The 21,454-nt window shown below is 41.3% G+C and overlaps 1 protein-coding gene across 4 annotated transcripts in view; it reads right to left on the bottom strand.

Moving 5' to 3' along the window:
- LOC131038134 (uncharacterized) overlaps window positions 1–21,454 on the bottom strand; it is a 158,905-nt gene that overhangs the window by 63,652 nt on the left and 73,799 nt on the right. For all 4 annotated transcript variants that reach the window (XM_057970463.2, XM_057970461.2, XM_057970464.2 and 1 more), the window contains 3 exons: window positions 4,126–4,568; window positions 3,786–3,862; window positions 3,403–3,538 (listed from right to left, as the gene is read on the bottom strand). In XM_057970463.2, coding sequence (XP_057826446.2) covers window positions 3,403–3,538; window positions 3,786–3,862; window positions 4,126–4,568 — 656 coding nt within the window. The remainder of the gene's footprint in view (window positions 1–3,402; window positions 3,539–3,785; window positions 3,863–4,125; window positions 4,569–21,454) is intronic.

Genomic DNA, 21,454 nt, shown 5'->3' with positions numbered 1-21,454 from the left:
AACGTTTGTCAAATTAATTTTAATTTTTCAAATTGATTTATTAAAGTGAGATTGATTGTTTGCAGGTCGAAGGCATCGTCCCGAAGAACCAGGAGAAGGTCTGAAACGTCAAAGAGCCAAGCGCTGAAAGCTGAAGAAGAAGATGCAGGAGCGCGAGATCTGAACCGAGCATTGGGAAGCATGTTGAGATGCCACAGATGTGCCACCAGACCACAAAGCTGAAGTCCACCACCTTGACCAAAGACCGAAGAACACTTCAAATGCGGCAAGCCTATGCATTCTTGAGAAATACACAGCTGGATTTAATTTCAAAAGTTCAGTTTCTGAAAAACTGAAACTGTTTTATTGTAAAACTGCCTGTGGGCCCCACTCAAGATATTTTGAAACAAAGGGGAAACAGGGCAGTTGTGGATAGTTATGTCCAACTACTAGATAGACTCAAATTGAATCCAGACAATTGCAGGTAGTTGAGATAGTGGTTGGATAGATGATTGAGAGTTTAATGGGCATGGGTTAAGGCTGCCAACTTCTGGATGGCAGGTTGCAGCCCTTGGATGCAATCAATCCTGCCCTTCGATTCAAAATTGTAAATTCTATAAAGGCAAAGGCCTTTCTTTTGTAAAGGGTTAGAATTTTGTAGTTAGATATTAGAGTTAGAATAGGTTAGATTTTAGGCATAGCATAGAGATGTTGCAAAAAATGTTGTAATGGCAGCTGAAGCAAATATATGAACATTGAAATATGGTGTTTGTTGTCTTTGTTTTAGTCTGTTTGCATGGTTTCTTTCAACTGGTTAATTTTAGAGTGCAGGGATTTTAATGGTGAAGTGTGGAAGTGCATTTGATGCATTTCTGGTCATACCATTGGGGGTCTGTTGATTGTAGGTTACTGTGCATGGTTAGTCTGAACCCAAAATTGTGCTTAGCTCAACTGCAGGTGTTCGTCTTAAGGCTGCGCCAAAATTGGGTGCCTAAAACGAGTATCTCCGGTCTGAAAATCCTTCATCCCTTAGAGCTTGCACCGTTTTTGTCTTGTTGTGAGGGTATCTCTGGCGAAACAAGAACTGGTTTATCGAAATTTGTCTACCCGCTACATCAGTTGTTATCATCCTTGTCCTTAGGCTTCCTGAACCCTTCCCTTTCGATTTTATTTCGTAGTCTGAGAATCACAGCAGACCACCTTGTTGCAAAACGTAAGTCCCCTTGTGCCCCCAGCAAAACACATCAACTGCTAAGCTATCCCGCAGACAAGACCTGACAACCGAAACCTTGAGGTCATCCCCATTGATCAATTTAAAACAGAATTAGGGATTTCCTTATCTCAAGAGAGGATATGATACTTAGCATTCTATTCTGCGTTGGCCAGATGGAAGTCGCAGTTCCGCGATTTTAGCCACGTCAACAGGTTGTACTTTTGGCATCATAAAAAATGTTAAAATGTTTCTTTTTATTAAAAAATAACTTCCCCTAAGTGGTTTAACCCATTGAGGGTCTAATTCCTCATTAAAATTGACCATATTATTTGTTAAGTATATAGCCTCATTCGGATTAAATCAAACATATATATATATATATATTGATTAATAGTAACCGATTGCTTACGGTGGAATAAATCGAGGACTATCAAAGTCGATCTATATACATATAGTGACTATCGAAGTTGAAGTCAAAGCATCGTTAAACCCCGAGCATCGTTAAATGTTTTAAGGCATAACTAAAACGGTGACTCTTGCATACGAAGAGTCATGTTCACGTAGGGTCATGACTCTACATGGCATAACCCACGTAAAAGTCATGCCTCTACGTGGACATGACTTTTCACATTCATACATATACTCCAGCTTCGATACTTTCTGGTGATTGATATCAATTACAGTGGAAATTTCTTGACCCAGTAAGCAGTCAACAATACAAAAGATTAATTGACAGAATATATTCATATCGGTAATCTAGTGAGAGGCATGTAACAACAAAAAAAATTAACTACATCAAAACAAAAACAGAAAAACCATGCTTTGGTACCAATCTCCGTAGTCAACGTAGATATTCCACAACTTGATTTACCAATGTAGATCTTATTTATTGTGATCACAATTTGATTAATTATGATGTTGATTCCAATGTAAAATGTGCAAACAATAGTCCTAATTGTCTTCAAATTGCAGTTAAGTGCAAACATGCATAAGGAAGATTATATCAGCACAAAAAGGGAGCAAGAAAAGCACAACAATGGAGCATACACAATATTTGACTTGCAGAAATTCAGTTTGGAGGAAAATCTCTAGAAGAGTGAGGAATTTCCCTATCATGCAACTATCTCCACGCTGGTTTACAGATGTTTACTGCCTTCAGGGGCCTATGACACTTTCAAGAAAATGCCTACACACCTATACAGCAATGCAACTTCACCTTCCCAATTACATTCCAACATGCATGAAGCAACTTGCCTGATGTAACCAAGTACAATTACAATTAATTGCAGCTGCAAGGCATTCCTTTCCAATGTCATACAAAAATAATATTTCCCAAGAGTAACATGAGAAGCTTGGAAAGGCCAAACATATCAAAACATCAAAAGACAGAATTCCAAACACTCCAGCTCATTTGTGTAGAGGATCTGCCATATCGTCTCATCTGGGATGGTTTCTGCTGTGAATGAAACCACCCTGTCTACTACATCATCATCAAGGGCAATTTCTGTCACAGGTGAAACTGTAAGATGTTCTTGACTAGATTTGAAACTATCACCAGTGGTTATTTCTCATCATCTCTTCAATCTCCTAAGGGTCTAGATCACTCAGTTGACGTACTGTACTTGCTTTTACCCTCTGAGTTCTCAGTAACTCTACTTTTTATATCTTAGGATAATGAACCTTGTTTGTCTTGTCATTGAGATGTACTCAAGAAAGCATGCTAATGGTGATGTTAGCAAATAATTAATGACATGTTTGCTGCATTTTGGATCACAAAAGGCCTCTACTATCACCTAAATGAACTTTAAAACCTCATGAGTAAACACTATATTTTCTTATTGTAATGCTCGCAATGTACAATTAGATTCTAATTAACAATTTCACTTGCAGAAGAAAAGATTAAAATGATTCCTATTGAAGTGAATTAAATTAAATTAGTTAATTGCTCATCTAAAACTTGTTATAAATCCATGGAACTAAAATTCATTTATACAAATCTTTATCACTTCTCTCTTAATCTGTTGTGTTTTCTCTTTCAATATCAATTTCTAAAATACGAGAATCTTTGTTTGTTAAGTAGTTGAAATTCCCATAGTAACTTTCAATTAGAAATTTTAAATTTATGATTTTGTGGACCGTAATTAAAATTTAAGTATCTCAAATATATTTTATACCAGTTGATTAAATAGAAACAAAGTATTTTTGTATACCTCAAGTAGCTGTTCTTGCTTGGCAAGATTCTTCACTCTATATGCTTGGTTATTGGGTATAAGATTACGTCTCAAAAGTTTAGTGTCACGGGTCAAGAGCACCCTTTTCTCTGTGTGCGCTTGCTCTAGCAGTTGCCTGAAAGTACAAATGTCAGTCAAAAACAGTTCAAGAACAGCTAATCACCAAGAAGAATAAAGAAAATCCTCATCTTTTTTTTTCTCAGTATAAAAATAATTAGAGGCATGAAATATATGAAGGAAAGGTAGATAAGGATCCAATAGTTGATTCAATTTCTTTAACAAAATAATATTACTCGGCCATCAATGACAATGTTTTCACTCCTATTCTACCATATTTTCATGATTTCATCTGTAAAGCTTACCTTGGATCAGCCTTCTTGAAAGATGGAGTGGCAGCATCAATACCAACACAGCGAAGTTGCTTTGCCAGACCTTCAACCTGCATAACATTTACATGACCTCTTCCAAATTTTATATCACGTTCTCTAGAAAACAATTGAGATAATAAAGCTTCAAGACTGCCACCTATTGATGCATTTAACTGAAACCTAAGATCTCAAAGTAGTTAATTTAAATTGTATAAATTCCATGTTCAGCTAATCTAGTTGGACATGTTTTCTGAAGTAGGATTTAGCTCTCCTAGGGCAAACAGTTCTCAAAATTATGTTTGAATTGAAAATTATGATACAATTAATAACTCACCATAACATCACAAAGAAATCTAGGAATTCCATCACCACCAAGTGCTGGGTCCCATGGTGGAGGTCCTTTCCATTCACTATATCTCTCTATTGTTTCTGCATTGGTACTCTCACTTGTTCGAAATCTCCGACTTCTCCTCTTCCGGGTACTGAATCTTGCTTTGCTCTCACATTCACTCAACAATATTCTTTCCCCAATAATTTGTGCAATTTTTGAAATGGGCTTATAGAAAGGAATGATCTTTATTCTTTTATAATTCAAATAAGAAAGTGAAGCCATTGATAAGGATCCTTTCATAGTTTCCTTAACTATATCAGCTGCAAGTCCAAACTTTGCTCTCAAAATATGTTTATTTCCATTATGGCATGGAAAGGAAAGTAATTCTCTTAATCCAATAATTGTAGTGGAGACGCTTGAATCAGTGATCTCATCTTGAGCTGTACCTGCAAATTGAAGAAATGGGGTCATTATGCTCTTTCCTTCAATATGTTTATATTTAATCAGGTAGACCCTAATTTAAAATTATGAAAAACATAGAAATAACGATGTAGAATGCTTACTATATTTTATTTAAGTCATAAGTGTAACCCAGCATAAGTATAGTAAATATCATCGTAAGAGTGTTTAGACATAAAATTACCACTGCAATGTATCTGTTGTGCCAATAATCGTAACATACTTCTTTCAGTCTGTATCTGTTGTGCCAATATGAAAGTAGATTCATATTGGGGTGAGATAGTGCAGATGTAGTGCGAGGGGGCATTTTTTTAACCATTCCACAATGACCTTTTCATCCACAAATATAGTATTAGCAACCACTGCCCATAAACAGATGCACTTTTGCCCATGACCAGGAAATTTGAATCATAAAAAACAAAGCAGAAAAATTGTTCATTCCAAAAAATCCCAAATTGTGTTTCTTCTATTCCTAGCTTCTCACCAAGTACTACTATTGCTATTTTAAAAATAATATCTCATTAGCACATGCAATTCTTAACATTGTTTTCCAGCAAATAGAAATTTCCCTATTGAGGTCCTTACCCCATTTCCAAAAAAAAATGTTAAAGCTCATATCTTTATAGTATTGCACCCCATGAACCTCAATGTTTGTATTTAACCCGTTTGTTGTCACAATTGATCATTAGTAAGAGTAAAATACTAAAGGGTTGTAATGTCCCTACTAGTTAGGGATCACTGTCCTGCAAAAGAGATTGTTAGAATGCAACAAATATATATATAACTAATCTAATTTGCAATTAAACTTCAATTACTTAATTAAAAGTAGTCTCAATTCTTATTTAATAAAAAGGATACGAATGCAGTACTGGGACATGTCCTTAAGCGGTTGTAATGCCCGCCTTCTTGGAACCCATCATGGTTCCAAGCCTTACCAGGAAATCGATGGATAATTCAATTCCTGTCTTGGATGTAATATCTTACATCCAAGCCTACCAAGGAAGATCATCATATATGATCAATTCCTTGCCTTATTTGATACATCTTATCATCCAAGTCTACTAGAGAGGACCGGCCAGATCCGTCTCTTCTTGGGTGAGCTTTTGACACCCAAGCCTTAAAATATATGCATATGAATACTCAGTATATACTGCCTACCAGGGATTATCATAATCCCTGAATTAGGCTAAGGGAATTTCCTCCCAATAGCCTCTATCATATAGCCACATTATTGTTATTCATATAACATTCTATATTTCATTATCATTTTTCAATCTATAATTTATGCCTACATTTACATATTCCTTAATTCCTATTATTGATCCTATATACATATAAATATTCAGCATACATACATATATCTATTGCTACATATGAGACAATACTATTGTAAAACTATAACTCTGTCAAAGAGACAGATCCATTATAAACATATATGTGTGTGTGTGGCACACACATCCACACACATATATATTCCTTAGCGTAAGACTTAACCACTTACCTCCTCGCAGACTGTTGGCGCATCTTCTCTACCTCCACTCCTTATTCCTTGTGTCCTGCTCCTTGCTCTGCGGGTTGTCTTTGTTATATACCCGTGGAGGGGAAAGGTTGCGTCCCTCCACGGGGTCCCTTCTATGGGAAGGAGTGTGACAGTGGTCTCAGCCCAGGCTGCGACTACCGTCCCACCACTTCCCATGGGGGGGGGAGTACTCGTGGTGTTAACTCCTCCCCCTTTAAAATGCACGTAACTTATATTAACACTAAATTCCATTTAATATTTAAATATATTTAATTATTTAATAATTCATCTCTCCATCATTTAATATATTAACATCATTTTAATAATTGATTTTATCATTATTGGTGTATTTTATAAGATTTACATCAGGTGATACAGTAGAGGGTTATCACAAGCGTTTGAATTTGATACCACCCATACGGCATGCTCTACCTCTTATCATTGTAAGCCTCGGTCAGTCATTGATTGGCTTTGAAACTGGTGCTGCTATATCTCCAGCTGGAAGCTATACAACTGTCAGATCTGCTACTAGCTATCCTCACGGAGACGCTAGAACTAGCTCAAATGTTGTCTCTTACTATGGTTCTTGATCAACTTAATGACTTGCATAATCAACTTGCCAAACTAAACACCTCGCAAGTTTTTCAACCATTTACTCGCCGAGCTTGTGGCAATTCCTTACCGAATTTTCCATGAGAAATCACCAAAAACTTGGCAAATCTAATTTAAAAACTGACCCACGTTTACAAAAAAGGCCGCCAGGTCAAAAACAAGCATAAAACATCAAAATGCCTCTCCTTTCTTCTCTAAAAGGCAAGAAAACCCTCCCCAACAACAAACACACTATTTACAACATTTTTCCATCGAGGAGAAAAGATCGAATCAGAATGGCATTTTTGGTGAATTTTGAAGGCAGATTTGAAGCACAGGTCAGTACTTTGTTGTAATGACCTTGGTCAGACAAGGTTGGCGAGGTCCTCTATTTGCTTGTTTTAATTACATAAATAAATAAAATTATTAATGTGTAACTATCAAATAATTTTAAGGCCGACTTAACTTTTAGTTTATATTAGATAAATTATAATTTTATTAAGGCCAACTTGGATAGTGATATTAAATAATTTTCCTTTTTTGTGACGGTTTATTTCATGAGCCAACTTTGTAAAGATCAATATTTATAGGGCTCATTGAGATAGCTAGGGCAGCACAATTGGAAGAAATTTGCCTTTAGGAATGACTGTTCACTAGGGCAACAACTCCAAGGGATAATTTGCAGGTGGGACGAAACCCTCATCTGCACTCTCTAGTATTCATTACTATTGAAGCTTCAGGTTGCACTAAGAAGCCTCAGACCCAGCGCTAACTGTGGCAAGAGGAATCACGTCATTCAGCATCGGCTATCTCTATCAATAGACTATGTTTGGTATTGGCTTGGGCACATAAGGGTGGGAAAGTCTATATCATAATCAGCATTCATATTTGTTGTGGTATGCTTGCAAACAAATCGCCCCCACTGCTGATTCACAGTATCATATGTGAGAAGTAAGGGATCGGATGATATATCATAATAAGCATTCATATTTGTTCATGTTTGAATGTGGAATGATATATAAGACTGGTTGTACCTGCGTGTATAGGGCTTGTTTATTAATATATAAGAAACTAATTAAAGGATGAAGAAAGGACTATTATTAAGTATTTGCAATAATATTCTGAGTTGGTTATTTTAATTTATGGGAGTATTATTGTAAGTCTTTTGTTGTTGAGATTTGCAATATTGCTATTGTGAGTTTTCTTATTATTTTTTGCGCTGGTATATTTCATTTGTTTTTTGTTTTTTTGTTTTTTTAGAACATTTTACTTCATTTTGGCTCCAAAATGTTGCATCTAGGTTAAAAAATGCATCGTATGCTAAAACTTAGTATTTTTGCATTTACATTCCAACAAATAAGATTCACCACCATTTCTTGTTAAGATGCACAAAATTATATCATGGAAGCATAAATCGCTCAAATACCATCTTGCAAGCATTACTCATGTTTGATGCCAAGCTTTGTCCCAAAACCACCTAAGAGATAAAAAGAGAGATGAATGCCCTACTTTCAACCACAAAAGAGAAAAATTTACAAAAGAAGAGGACATGGGCAGCCATAATAGCATCCATAGTTGGTGGTCATGGTGCTCAAGTCCAACCAAAATCAGATGAACATATGGAATGACAGGGCATAGTGGGCTCTCTTCATGGTCCATGCATCCGACGCAAATCTACCTCCAATTCATCTACTTCAAATAGAGTGCCATTAGAAGCGCCTACAAATACATGCACGCCACATAGGTTTTCTATGCCCATAAACACGCCTAGAGCACAACCATCATTGGAAGCTACTAGGTGGAACAAGGAGGTGCATGAACATGCAGATATGGTATATGCTGATTTTTGGTACTTCCACAACATTCCTTTCAATGTGGCGAGAGATCCTTATTGGGACAATTTGGTAACTACATTGACAAATGCAAGAAAAGGATACAAGACACCTTCTCGCAAAGACTTGAGTGGGAAGTTAGTATAAATTTTATGCTAATTCATACTCATGGCAATTTATGTTGAATTTTAGGCTAAATTTATGTTCTTCAATTTATAGTAGTTTATGTTGAATTTAGGCATTTTTTTGTTTAGAAGTTTAAAAAAAATTATTTTCACTCTGTACTTGTAGGTTGCTCTTGAATGCAACTAAAAGGGCAAGGTTAGTAGTGGAAGCACAAAACAAGGAAAAAAAAAATATGGCTGCACTACTTTTTCCGATGGGTGGACGGATGAGAAAAATTGCACCATTATTAATTTTTTGATAGCTTCAAAAGGTGAGGTTATTTTTTTGAAATCGATGGATACATCCAACAGAATCGAAAATGCACAAAAAATTGTCTCTAATGTTGGAGGAAGTTGACATGGACGTGAGCATAGAAAATGTGGTGCAAATCATAACTGATAATGTAGTAGCATGTGTGGCAGCTAGGAGATTGCTCCAAAACAAACATAAGACTTTTTTTGTCACCTTGTGCTGTACATTGCCTTTAATGTTTTTGTATTTGTAACTTGTAAGAGTACAGCCGTTGCTTAGAGTTCTCCATTCGATAGACGGGGGTCAAAACCCAATGGGGTATATTTGTGAGTGTTTGAGGTCAATAACACATGTTAGTTTATAGTTGGTTTGGGTGTTTATGTTTTGTTGTGTATGAGTTGCCGAGAGGTTCCCGTGGGGTAGTTGGTAGTTAGTGACAGTTGGCAACTTGGCCAACCATCGAGTCTATATATGGTATGGATGGAACCTCGGCAGATTATGATTGTACTGGCATAATTGAGAATCCAATAAAGATATTATTATTCTGCCATAGCGGTTCTGTAATTGTTATTTATGCTTTAATATATGGTAATGTTATCGTGATATGAGTTGTTGGTACGTGTGGAATATCTCTGTTTATCCGTGAGTTTACCGACCTCACTCTAAGGACTAAACATTTTTGCGTCGTTGCCTGTACGAACCTAGAGATAACTATGGCTGCAAGCGGAAGGAATTAATGGGTCGGCCATTTAACCAGCAATTAACTGTCGTAGACAGTGACACACGAAGAAAGTACCGCGGAAGAGGCACGAGAGGATCAGTTGATGGCAGACTTGGTAGAGTTGTGGGACGTGTCGGTCACGGAGTATGTGCAGAGGGAGGCTCAAGAGAGAGCCATCCCTAAAGGCACGGTACGTGGTGAACTCACTATCAACACTCCCGTCTTTGATCTGCTCGGAGAGCCATCCCTGAAGGCACGGTACGTGGTGAACTCACTATCAACACTCCCGTCTTTGATCTGCTCGGAAGTATTCCAAGGTTTGCCAGAAATCTTATTGCACTCCACAACCGAAGAGAGGAAACTACACAGGAACTCTGTCGGCAACAAGTACTCCAAAGGTACGAAGAGCAGAACCGTAGGGAGGAAGAGGAAAGGGATACAAGTCAACGTCGTACCCCTGACACTTAATGCCCCTAGGGCCAAACAAAGACAGACGTACCACTACCACCAAGGGAGTAGACGAGGAAACCGTATAGAGATCCCTCAGCATAAAAGAACAGGCCAAGAGGAGACGACGGCTAAGGGAAGTTGCTGACTCAAGAAGCCCTGAGGAACGTAGCAGAAGTCGGAGTGTGAGTCGGAGTCGTAGTCGGGAGAGCCAAAGACCGTGTACGTGGAAGGAGTTGGAGGAGGTCGCCAGGAACCTACCACTTCCAAACGTAGCGGAGGAGGATCTCGCCGACCAGGCACCACACTCAACGTTGAGTGAAAAAGGCTCCGGAGCCGAGTCGCAGCGCAACCCGTCAGAGTATTCTGAACAAGGGGAGGAGGCGGTACGAGATCTGCACGAAGAGATCGCCAATAATTTTGAAACAACATTATCCCACATCAGGAATTTGTCCTTGACGGAGGAAACCAAAATAGGAGGGTCAGATCTAGAAACCCCAAGAAGGAGGGACTATAGGAGCGAGGGTGACCAAAGCCCAGCAAACAGGGGTCCAACCAGGTCAAACGCGTACAGTACCTTCCAGACACATAACACCTTCCGAGCATATAATAACTTCTAGCCGTTGCATAAAACCCTCTAGACAAAAACAATGGCACACACTCCAGAGAAACAGATGCTTCCGAAATTCATGGGCGACGAGTCGAAGGACCCCGTACGACATTGTAAGACATGCGTGACCATTTGGGAGGCAAATGGCCAAGACGACCAGGATTACTGGTTGAAGGCATTTCCGGCCACCCTACGAGGAATAGCAATTGACTGGTATATGGACCTGGATGCCCAGTATAAAACATCATGGAACAACCTGAAGAAGACTTTCCAAGAGGAGTTTAAACTCCTACGGGATGACAATGAAATCGTGGCGGAAATTTACAATACCAAGTAGGGAAAAAGTGAAACTGTGCAAGCCTGTAACAGAAGGCTGAGGGAACTGCTCAACAAAATGGACAACTAGTTGGCCGATGGCTTGAAGAGGAGATGGTTTGTTGAAGGACTGGTACCGTCCCTTAGACAGAAGATGAAGGTGGTCCCTCCGCCCTCGTATGACGAAGAATACAACCACGCGATGGATATTAAGAGTGAAAATAAGACATCCCGAGGGAAGCGTCGAGTGAGTGATGGTGATAGTACGGATGAAGACAGGGACGGGGAATCCAAGACCGTACAAGCACTCCGAAGGGATATGATGAGGATGATGAAAGAACTAAAGGCTTACAAAGAAAATGGCAAGGAAAGGAACTATGGTGCACGAACTGTAAGACAGAAGAGCACACTAAGGGGAGTTGCCCTCAAAAAGCCTTCTATGACATCTGCCAAGTAATGGGACACTCCATTAAGGAATGCACGTACAACTTGAAAGCACAGAGCACCCAAGTGCTCTACGCCCAACCCGAGCAAGTCACACCGCTAGCGACACCTCTGAAGCCGGCAGCAAACTCGGATTCCTCTCCTAGAGGGTATTGAAACAACCGACGAGGTAACAATAGATCCAACAATAACATGCCGAGGAGTAGAATTCAGTACAATGCAAAAGGACGACCCATGATCCAATGTCGGAAATGCAACGAATGGGGTCACTTTGCACAATAATGTCAAAATGGAGATAACGCAGGGAGTTTGCTGTGCAAATGGTGAGGTCTGAGAAATCACGACGACACAGACTGTCCAAAGCAAAAAGGGGTGAATATGCTGGAGGTAAAAGAACCGGAGGAAGGTGTACCGGCAATCACAACCTTACTTCGTAATCTTCGCCCTTGCTTCTCGTACTCATTCCATTTCTATGCGGGGTTCTGGGTAGAAGGCCATCTTTGCCTACGCCATCATAACCCCCAATACCTCTGCCTGAGTGGGTTAAAATGTTCAACAGATTGACTCTGGGTTTCGGGCAATTTGTATCCTCATGGCCCCTCGGTCCACACCATCGGCAGAGATACTGCTGGTTAGCCTCCTTTGTGCAATCTCGGGCGAAGTGCCCCCACTAACTGTAGGCCCTACACTGGATCATAGGTCAGCCCTTGGCATCATACTGGATACAACTTCGGTCATTGTTATTATTATAATTATTATTCCTTCTGCTGCGTCTATTGTCCCGGTACCCTCCAGAGGTTGCCGTTGTGTTGTTCTGTTGGGTCGTACCTGCTAGTGCGGATGTTGTGGCCTGCTCAGTGAATAGCACTTGTGCATTCCGTGTCTTCATGTTGTATGGGCACTCCTTGATGGAGTGTCCCGTCACTTGGCAAATCTCACAAAAGGCCTTCTTCGGACAGGTACCCTTCATATGTCCTTCCTCTTGGCACTCTGTGCACCATACATCCCCTTCGGTCTGACCCATGCTTCTCATTGCTTTAAATTCTCTCCTCATTCGCTCCATGTCTTTCTGTAGCGCTTGCACCTTTTTACTTGACTCCTTGCTGCTACCGCTCCCTTCGGAAGAGTCATCGTCCTTGTCTGATGAAGATTTATTAGTTTTCTTCTTTTTTGATGTTTTATGTTCACTTTCCAAGTCCATCGTCCTATTATAAGTGTCCTCATATGACGTTGGCGGAACAATTTTCATTTTTCTACGCAAGGAGGATCTCAATCCTTCCACAAACCACCATTTCTTCAATCCATCCGCTAGTTGGCTTTCAATCTTGCCCAACAATTCCTTTAGCCTTCGGCTACATGCGCGGACGATCTCCTTAGTACCTTGCTTGGTACCGTAGATTTCGGCTATTTCGTTATCATCTCTTAGCAACTGAAATTTTGTTTTAAATGCCTTCTCCAATTTATCCCATGTGTCAATCCTAGTTTTCTCCATATCAGAGTACCAATCAATGGCAACTCCTCTTAGCATGGTTGGGAACTGCTGCACCCAGTCATCATGATCGGTCACCCCATTGGCCGACCAAATTGTTTCACATGTACGGCAATGCCGTACGGCATCTTCCTTGCCATCGCCTATGAACTTTGGCAATTTTTGCTTACTTGCCATCCCACCACTGGGTCTCGCTCCTCCGATGCCTTGTGTGCTTGTACTTGGTGATCCTTCGCCTTCGCCTCCTGCACCTGATCCTCCACTCATGGGTCCTCCGGAGAAGGTTGCTGACCCCGAACCAAATAAATTGCCTCCCGTACGGTACCCTTGTGCTTCCCCGGCACCTTCAGCCGTACCATTACCTTCAGTCGTCTCCCTCAAGTTGGTTGTCTCCCTCCGATTGTCCTCTGAAATGGACAAGTTCTTTAGTAGGTCTCTGGTAGCGTTGATCAGGTTTAGACTTCGCCTTGTTTGTTCCACCAACTCTTCGCGACTTCTTCCCCTACGGTGGTATTCTGGGGAACTATAGAATTCTCCTTCGACACCCTCCGTGACTTCTTCTAGGTTCCCTTCGGGCAACCCTACGACAGTGTAGAGAGTGTAATTCTCTTGGTCTATCTCTGCCTCCGCAACCTTTGTGACACCTCTTGGGTTCCCTTCGAGCAACCCCTTGGTCGGTCATCTGTCGACAAGCTGCCTTGGCCTACGCCTTTGTTCTATCTGTTGTCTGAGATTCAACACTCTTTGTGCCACTTCCCATTCGTCACTTTGTATCTTTTTATTTTTGTCCTTGTTTAGTATATTGGGCATAAATCACTTCCGTACATAGCAAGCACACACCATGTACACAAAACCAAAAAAAAAAACTTTTATTATTTTCCCTTTCGGCCACAATTTATGTCAACATTGTGTCGGGATGATTATAGTATTGCTTTATTCCTCCCGGAGGTTCAGGGTTCAATTTCCCCTTCGCCTCTTGCCATCACGCTCTGCTTCCCAACGACGATTGTTTTCTTCATACGTCGGAGGACCTGTTGGCATCGCTCCTCACGGGCAATCTCCTCCAGGCAGGTTCGTTGTGCCAGTGACGCCTGAGCAAGCAACTGAGGGAGGTGGTTCATCAACCGATTCGTTGTGTGGCTAACTTCCAATGCGGTCCACACAGCACTTGTTGGGACTTCAGCCTCCGTGGCCTCTCTTCGGACGTAGGTCTCGATGGCCGCTTGAAGCGGGATTGAGAATTCCCTCGCTGCAGTGTCCTCTCTGTCGTAGAGTTCCGTTTGTGTGTCGTCGGCCTCTAGGTTAATCTCACCAATGGGTAGGCCCATCGTGTCCGTACGCCATCCGCTCCTTCCTTTCCCGATTATGTCTAGGCAACAACGCCAAATGTTTACCCAGTGGGATGTGTTATTAATATTGCATATCAACGATCAGATGATAACCATAGGATAGAATAGTAACCAAAAACACGGAGCATTGCTTTCATTAATGCCAAAATGTCTAGTACAATAATCATTCTCTGCATCAGTATATCCAACAAGTACAAGAGCATATATAAAGACACGGTCGAGGGTTGTGGTTACCACCCATGGGGAACCGTCGTGCAATGGACAACTACCCTTGACGACACTAACATACTTAACCAAGGTAGCTTAACAAGTAGTACAAAGCCCATTTTACGACCAACAGTGACATCACCGCCAACCAGGAACACTGAACGACGACAAAACCATCTAGTACGGCTCCAGTGACGAAACCTGGTACGGATGCCATAGATCCTATGCTGCTCACCGTAAGCATTGGACCGAAACTTGTCGTGGTAGAGATGGAGATAATGGGGCAGAAGCTCACAAACACCATTGTGGATGGCGGGTCTGGAGTCAACGTGCTACCGGAAGAAACTTGGAGGGGTCTTGGCAAGCCTACCCTCTGGCCACCAACATTCCACCTCATCAGTGCGGATCACCACGGCATCAAACCCCTTGAGACTCTCATGGCACAAAAGGTAGTGATCGGGACACAACGATTCCTTCTGGACTTCGTAGTCATTCCACTGGAGAGAAAAGCGTACGATGCCCTCCTCGGAAGGGGATGGCTGATCATGGCTAGAGCCAATCATAACTGGAAGAAGAATACACTCTCAATCGAGAGTGAAGGTCATAAGTATGTGATTGACTTGAGGAACCAGGCCATCAGTGAAGAGCCTGCGTCATCTGACTCTGACTCGGAGGACTCAAACAGATGGGAGTGGGGTTCCGAAGGAGACAGAAGAGGGAGGGTACCCAACGAGGAAGGAGTGGTGGAAATGGACGAATGCTCTGAAGATGGAACTAGTTCATCGGCTGGACTCTTCCATTGGCAGATGGAGGACTACGAGGTCTTCCACCCAGAGTGCCACATGCTGCAAATATGCGAGATTGGGGAATCAAGTGGCGGTATGGAAGAGCAGTCATTTCCACCGGAGTTCGGTAGGTACCTGGAAGGGATGGCACAGGTGGATGAAACACCAGCTCACCGGTTTGAACGAGACAAACCTATGATAGGGATCAACATGTTGGGGTACGCTACAAAAGGAAACTGGACCATCCGCCAGAGTAGGGAAGTGGAAGAAGACCCGGTGGTGAAAGCAGAGCCCTATCGAAGGGATGAAGATTGGGCTAAGCCACTTACATGCATGGAAGAACGGCTTATGCCGAAGCGAGTGGATGGTGTTTTGGTTCCCAGGATCCATAAACACCTGACAAATGCATATTTTGGGGACTCGGTTGTGTGGGTACGGATTTCAGGTCCTTGGAAGAAGCAGGCCCCATATGAGGGTCTTTGAGAGGGGTATGTCACTGTTGACGTGTATTTTGTACACAATCATACACAGAATAAAATACCGACAGGCATCTTATCCTCTCTTGAGAAAATAGTCTCTAACTGCTGAAGATCTGCAAAAAGGATCAGTTAGATGGACTCCAAGGTTCTTTTAGTGGGGTCTCCACGTGTGGACAAGCTTTTTTAGTGGTATGATGTGATTTGCTGTTTCCTTCAAGGCGTCTTACGGATTCAAAAGCTCGAAGATTTTACTAATCTAAAGGAACTTTCAAAAAAAACGAAAAAGATAGGGTTTAAGGAAGTCTAGTCTAACCCTATGAACGACTTAGCATGAATGAGATTTGGCAAGACTCAACTAACTTCAATTTTGCCATAAAGTAACAACTCAATTGAAATTAGTGCGATCTTCTAAGGTAATAATGGTATTCAATGCATCAAAGACCGAGGACACTACTATGAAAGTACATCTCCTAGATGCAAAATGCTTGCCGATGTAAGGGACCTCTCGGAACTTCTTCGTACTAAAGTTCCCCAAGTTTGTATCTCCAATGTTGCTCCACTTGGACACGATCTTGGTCTCCACTTCTTCAGTCTTCTGATCTTCTTTCATGAGAGCCGAGCGACTGGTGGATGCTCCCGCCTTTGGGGTCGCCATGCCTACACAACATTTCATTATGAGAAATAGATTTTTGCAATAAATAACGTAGATAAAAGAGATAAATTTTAGGAAACCTTATGATAAGTCTCTAGAGTTATCCTTTCCTAAAATACAACGACTGAGCCAAGAGAAATTCAAGATTCAAAATTTCAAAATTTGAAATATGACGATAAAGGAATAAAACAATAACAATTAAATCGCCATACCTCGATAGAGAGCTAACTCTAGAATGCAAAAAACAAAATTTGCCTAGGCAAAATTGAGGTATAAAGATAGTCTTCAATATGATCTCCTCAAAATTGACTTCGCCACCTCTGGATAGAATGTGATCTTCACTTATCGCCTTGGACGTGGTCTCAAACGGATCTTCAAGTTCGCACAAATAAATCTCCAAGTCTTTAGCAAATTCGCCTTAGGCGTGGTCTTGGATGGATCTTCAAATTCGCACCACCTTGGGAATGTCTACGCCACCTTTGGTTTGCAATCGCACCACCTTTGAATGTCTAAGCGCGCCACCCTTGGATGAATGAAACTCGCACCACCCTTGAACACACTTCGCACTATATTCGCCTCCCTTAATTCGCATGTAGAGAAGGTAAAATAATAATGTAGAAATGATAACTTTTACCCCCCTTATATAGCGCTTGCATCCTTTACCCCTTAGGCCGACTTAACAAAAATAAAACCATTTTAAACGATTTTTAAATGATTTGCAATGAAATAACAAGGCCGACCTCCACATATGAGCGCTCAAATCGATTTTTTATTAATTAATTAATTAATTATTTAATGCCTTGCGTTTTTTTAATTGAGGATTTCGATCTTAAATAAAGGCAAAATAATTAATAAGTGTCTAACGCCATATTAAATGCCAATTTAAATAAGATTTTCAATTTTTAAATCGATTTAGCATTTAAGGAAATTCGAATTGTTTAAATTTGGCGCCAAAGATATGAAAATAAAAGGACGTACCTCATCGCTTCTGGTCCCTTGGAGAGGGACAGGAGCGATCCATGATTTTGGTCTAGATTCTTGCGTTTTTAACGTTCAACTCCTTCATTTTCACCTCCCAAATCGATCATCTGGTGGTCCTTCGAATTTGAATGCCTCTCTTGTGCGAGCAAATGCATCTTATGATCATTATCGCCCTGGTCCCTTGGAGAGGGACAGGAGCGATCCTAAGTTTTTTGCTTGATCTTGGCGACTTTTAAACTTCGATCTCCTTTGCAATGTCTCCCCGACGATGTCCTTCGCATTTCCTATCCTCATTTCGCCTTGATCTTTGAAGGAACGTGAGTGTTTTGATAGGATCGCCTTGGTCCTTGTCCAAAGGACAGGAGCGATCTTGATTTTTTTACGTTCAATATGCATTTTTGACCTTCGATCCTTCATTGTGATGTTTTCCAAACGCCGTCCCTTGTCTTGCTTAACCTCGCCTTGGTTCGATTTTGGAGGAATATGAGCGCTTTTGATAGGATCGCCCTGGTCCTTGTCCAAAGGACAGGAGCGATATGAGCTTTTACCTTGATTAGCAATGTTTGGACGTTTAAAACTCTTGTATGTTATCATCAAATGATGGCTTGAACCTTGTTTATCCTTATGGAGTCTTGACTTAGCACGTACTTGAAGCAAAACGAAGGATCCAAAGCAAATCGCCCTGGTCCCTTGGAGAGGGACAGGAGCGATCTGGTCCCTAAGTCAATTTTGGTGATTATTTAACGTTTGAAATCTTCATGCATCACCCTTCTACCTTTCCGTGGACCCTCTAAGACCTTGCGAAATCTTGTCCTTACGTAAATCTTGCTCAAAATGATCAATACATCTAATATCGCTCTGGTCCCTTCCTGAAGGACAGGAGCGAAGTTCATTATTAGGTGCTTGTTCTTGTTTTTACCAACTTGCAATTATCTTCATTGCGTGGAATGATGTCCTTTCGACCCTCTTGGTAACTCGAAACTTTTTTGTCTTTTGAAATCTACGCCATTATGTAGGTATCGCTCTGGTCCCTTCCCAAAGGACAGGAGCGATCTGGGTTATAGAGTGCAAATCCTTCCATGTGATGACCTTTGCAACGTTGCGCTTGATGGAAATGCCTTGAGATGTCTTTGCCACCCTTCGTCTTGACTTGGATCGGCCTTGAACTTTGGAGGGACGTATCATCACCATTGTATCGCCCTGGTCCCTTGGAGAGGGACAGGAGCGATCCTCCCTTTGTGGCCTTCATCTTACTTTGCCAGGTTCCAAGTTTATATTCAACGGAGTCGTCCTTCTTCACTCTATCCGCCCATGCCTTTACATTGTTTGTAACTTTGCAAGAAAAGCAATTATATCAAAAATCGCTCTGGTCCCTTCCTGAGGGACAGGAGCGAACTAGGCATTTAACACTGTTATGGACGTCCCAAAAATCTTCAATTTATATTCAACGCATTCATCTCATGTTCTCCTTCGTTTTTGAACGTAAACTTGCCTTGACCCTTGTCTGGATTTTGCAAAATGGAGGAAATCGCTCTAGTCCCTGGGAGAGGGACGAGAGCTACAAGGTACCTCGCCCTGGTCCCTTGGAGAGGGACAGGAGCGATTTAGTCAATATAGGTCATTTTCCTTCGTTTTTGCATCTCAAATTATATTCATTTGGCAAAGCATCTTCCTTCGGGCGTCCTCAAATTGTTAAGTTATCAAAATCTTGCAAGGACAAAACGAAATTTGAATCGTAGCTCCGGTCCTTTACTGAGGGACAGGAGCGATTTTCTTCCTGGAGGCCTTTCTGTGCTCATGAAAATCTTCAATTTATATTCAATGGAAAGATCTTGTCGTTCTCTATCACTTCAAACGTAAAATTTGTCTGGACTCTGCAAGGATGATGAGATATTTGAAATTGAGCTCCCGTCCTTCACTGAGGGACAGGAGCGATTTTGCTCCTACAGGCCAAAATAACAAGATTTTTTCACATTTTAACACTTCACGAGGTGAAAACAAATCAATTCCAATGCCCAGGATCAAACTTCAAAAAAGTCAAAATTTGGTCAAAATATTCAGTCAGACAAAAATTCATATTGACGGTCATCATTTAGACAAGTTTAAGCTCTGCATGAACATTCCAATTGAAAATTAGACCATTTTGGCGAATTCATTGCATTCAAAAATTTGCATTCTCAAAAGCTCTCAAAAATGACTGGATTTTGGCTTGAAAAGGCAAAATTTAAAACCCTAAGGCTTGGCCCTAAATCCAGACAACCAACTAACTAACAAAACCCTAAAAACGAAAGCGAAAACGAACAAAAAAACAAGCAAAAAGAGGGGGTCCCCATTTGCGATGGGGCGATGTGTGAAATGATCACAACAGTCACATATAATATCAACGAAGAAGCCGAAGCCAAAAGGAAAGCCGAGAATGCAAATACAAAGGAGAAACCTGCAGACCTGGAGGAAGAACTTGACCTAGAAGAGTACGGGGCAACTCTAGGTCCCTGTTTAAAGATGGTGCTGAAAACAAAGGACTTGTTCATCATTGCCTCCCTGCCAGGTGAATTGGAAGCCGAACCAAACTCATTATACCAAGTGATCCCTAACCCCACAGGGCCCCCAAAGGTTAACGGAGAAAAAGTAACACAGTACCAACAATACGGAGGCCGCTACATTGACGGGCGATATAAGGGGATGGGACCTGCTCCCTTAGTTGACAAGATATGGGACCTGGAGTACGTTGGGACGTGTTGTACACAGGAATACTACAGGAGGATGCCGCACGTATGTATGTGGTTACACGATTCGGAGATAAAGTTAAGGTCTCAGGATGACCCCTCAGGAGTGAAGAGGAACATAGAAGATGAGGACACTGACCAAGGACCAAATAAAAGGTGGAAGGAAATCAAAACGAGTGGCAAGGGAAGCACAAGGAAGAAATCAAGTACCCATACAGCAAAGAGGAAACTAAGGGGGCGAAAAGATCATTCAAAAGTGTCCGCAAAGGCGATAAGCTACCCTGTAGATCACAAAGGGCGAATCGAACGACATACATTGATCCCGAGGCACCTTAGTAAATTGAAGGTACGAAAAGTTGCATTTATAAAATAATGTCAAGTGAAGATTTTAAAACAATTGTTAAGAAAGAGGGTATTAAAGTTGGAAAAGAGAAGTATATGGAAGAGAGAAAAAGGCCAGGGTTAACAAATATTAAAAACTTAAAGTGTAAAGCAAAAGTGATGGAAGTAAGTAGGGAAGAAACGCATTTAATAAAAAGGCACTTATTTTATACAAAATTAAAGAAGCATTTATGCCTAACCCTAACCCTGACAAAAGCAAGTGATTATAAAGACCCCCAAGAAGCCCATTTGTATACATCTCACAGAAGAAATCGAAGCAAAAGAAGCAGACTTGGCAGCAGGACGAAATCGAGAAGAAGACAAGGATCCGCACGGCCAGGCATAGAGGAGAGATTAAATTCGTATGACGTACGGACTGACCATACGGACGAGCGTGGGGAGGCGTGGAAGGAACCAATTATTAATCTGTACGGCGTATGGATTGCCCGAACAGAGGCGCGTGAAGACCAAGCATCTAATTCGTACGGTGTACGTAATGTGCGTAAGGACATGGCAGAAATTGAGGCGAGCAAGGCACAACGAAACACCCCGTACGGTGTACGACGACAATAGAACAATACATCGTGCGATGTACGGCGATCACACCTAACCCGTACGGTTTGTGCCGATCACAGCGAATCAGTTCGTACAACATACGGAATTCACAGCACAGCGTACGACAATCACAGTGAACCAGTTCGTACGACATACGGAATTCACAACGCAACGTACGACAATCACAGTGAACCAGTTCGTACGGGTACATTGCAAACTGTACGGCGAGTTGAGAAGTTTGTACAGCAGCGTATGGCTGCCGACACAGAGAAGGAGAAGACCGTACGGACATGAAGAAGAAGATTGTACGGTACCATAGGAGGGTCGACACAGGGAAGTACGTACACACAGGGAACAGGTACATATAAAAATT

This window comes from Cryptomeria japonica, chromosome 11 (assembly GCF_030272615.1).
Source record: "Cryptomeria japonica chromosome 11, Sugi_1.0, whole genome shotgun sequence".
In the NCBI taxonomy this organism is placed as follows: domain Eukaryota; kingdom Viridiplantae; phylum Streptophyta; class Pinopsida; order Cupressales; family Cupressaceae; genus Cryptomeria; species Cryptomeria japonica.
This window is presented reverse-complemented; position numbering and strand designations above follow the sequence as displayed.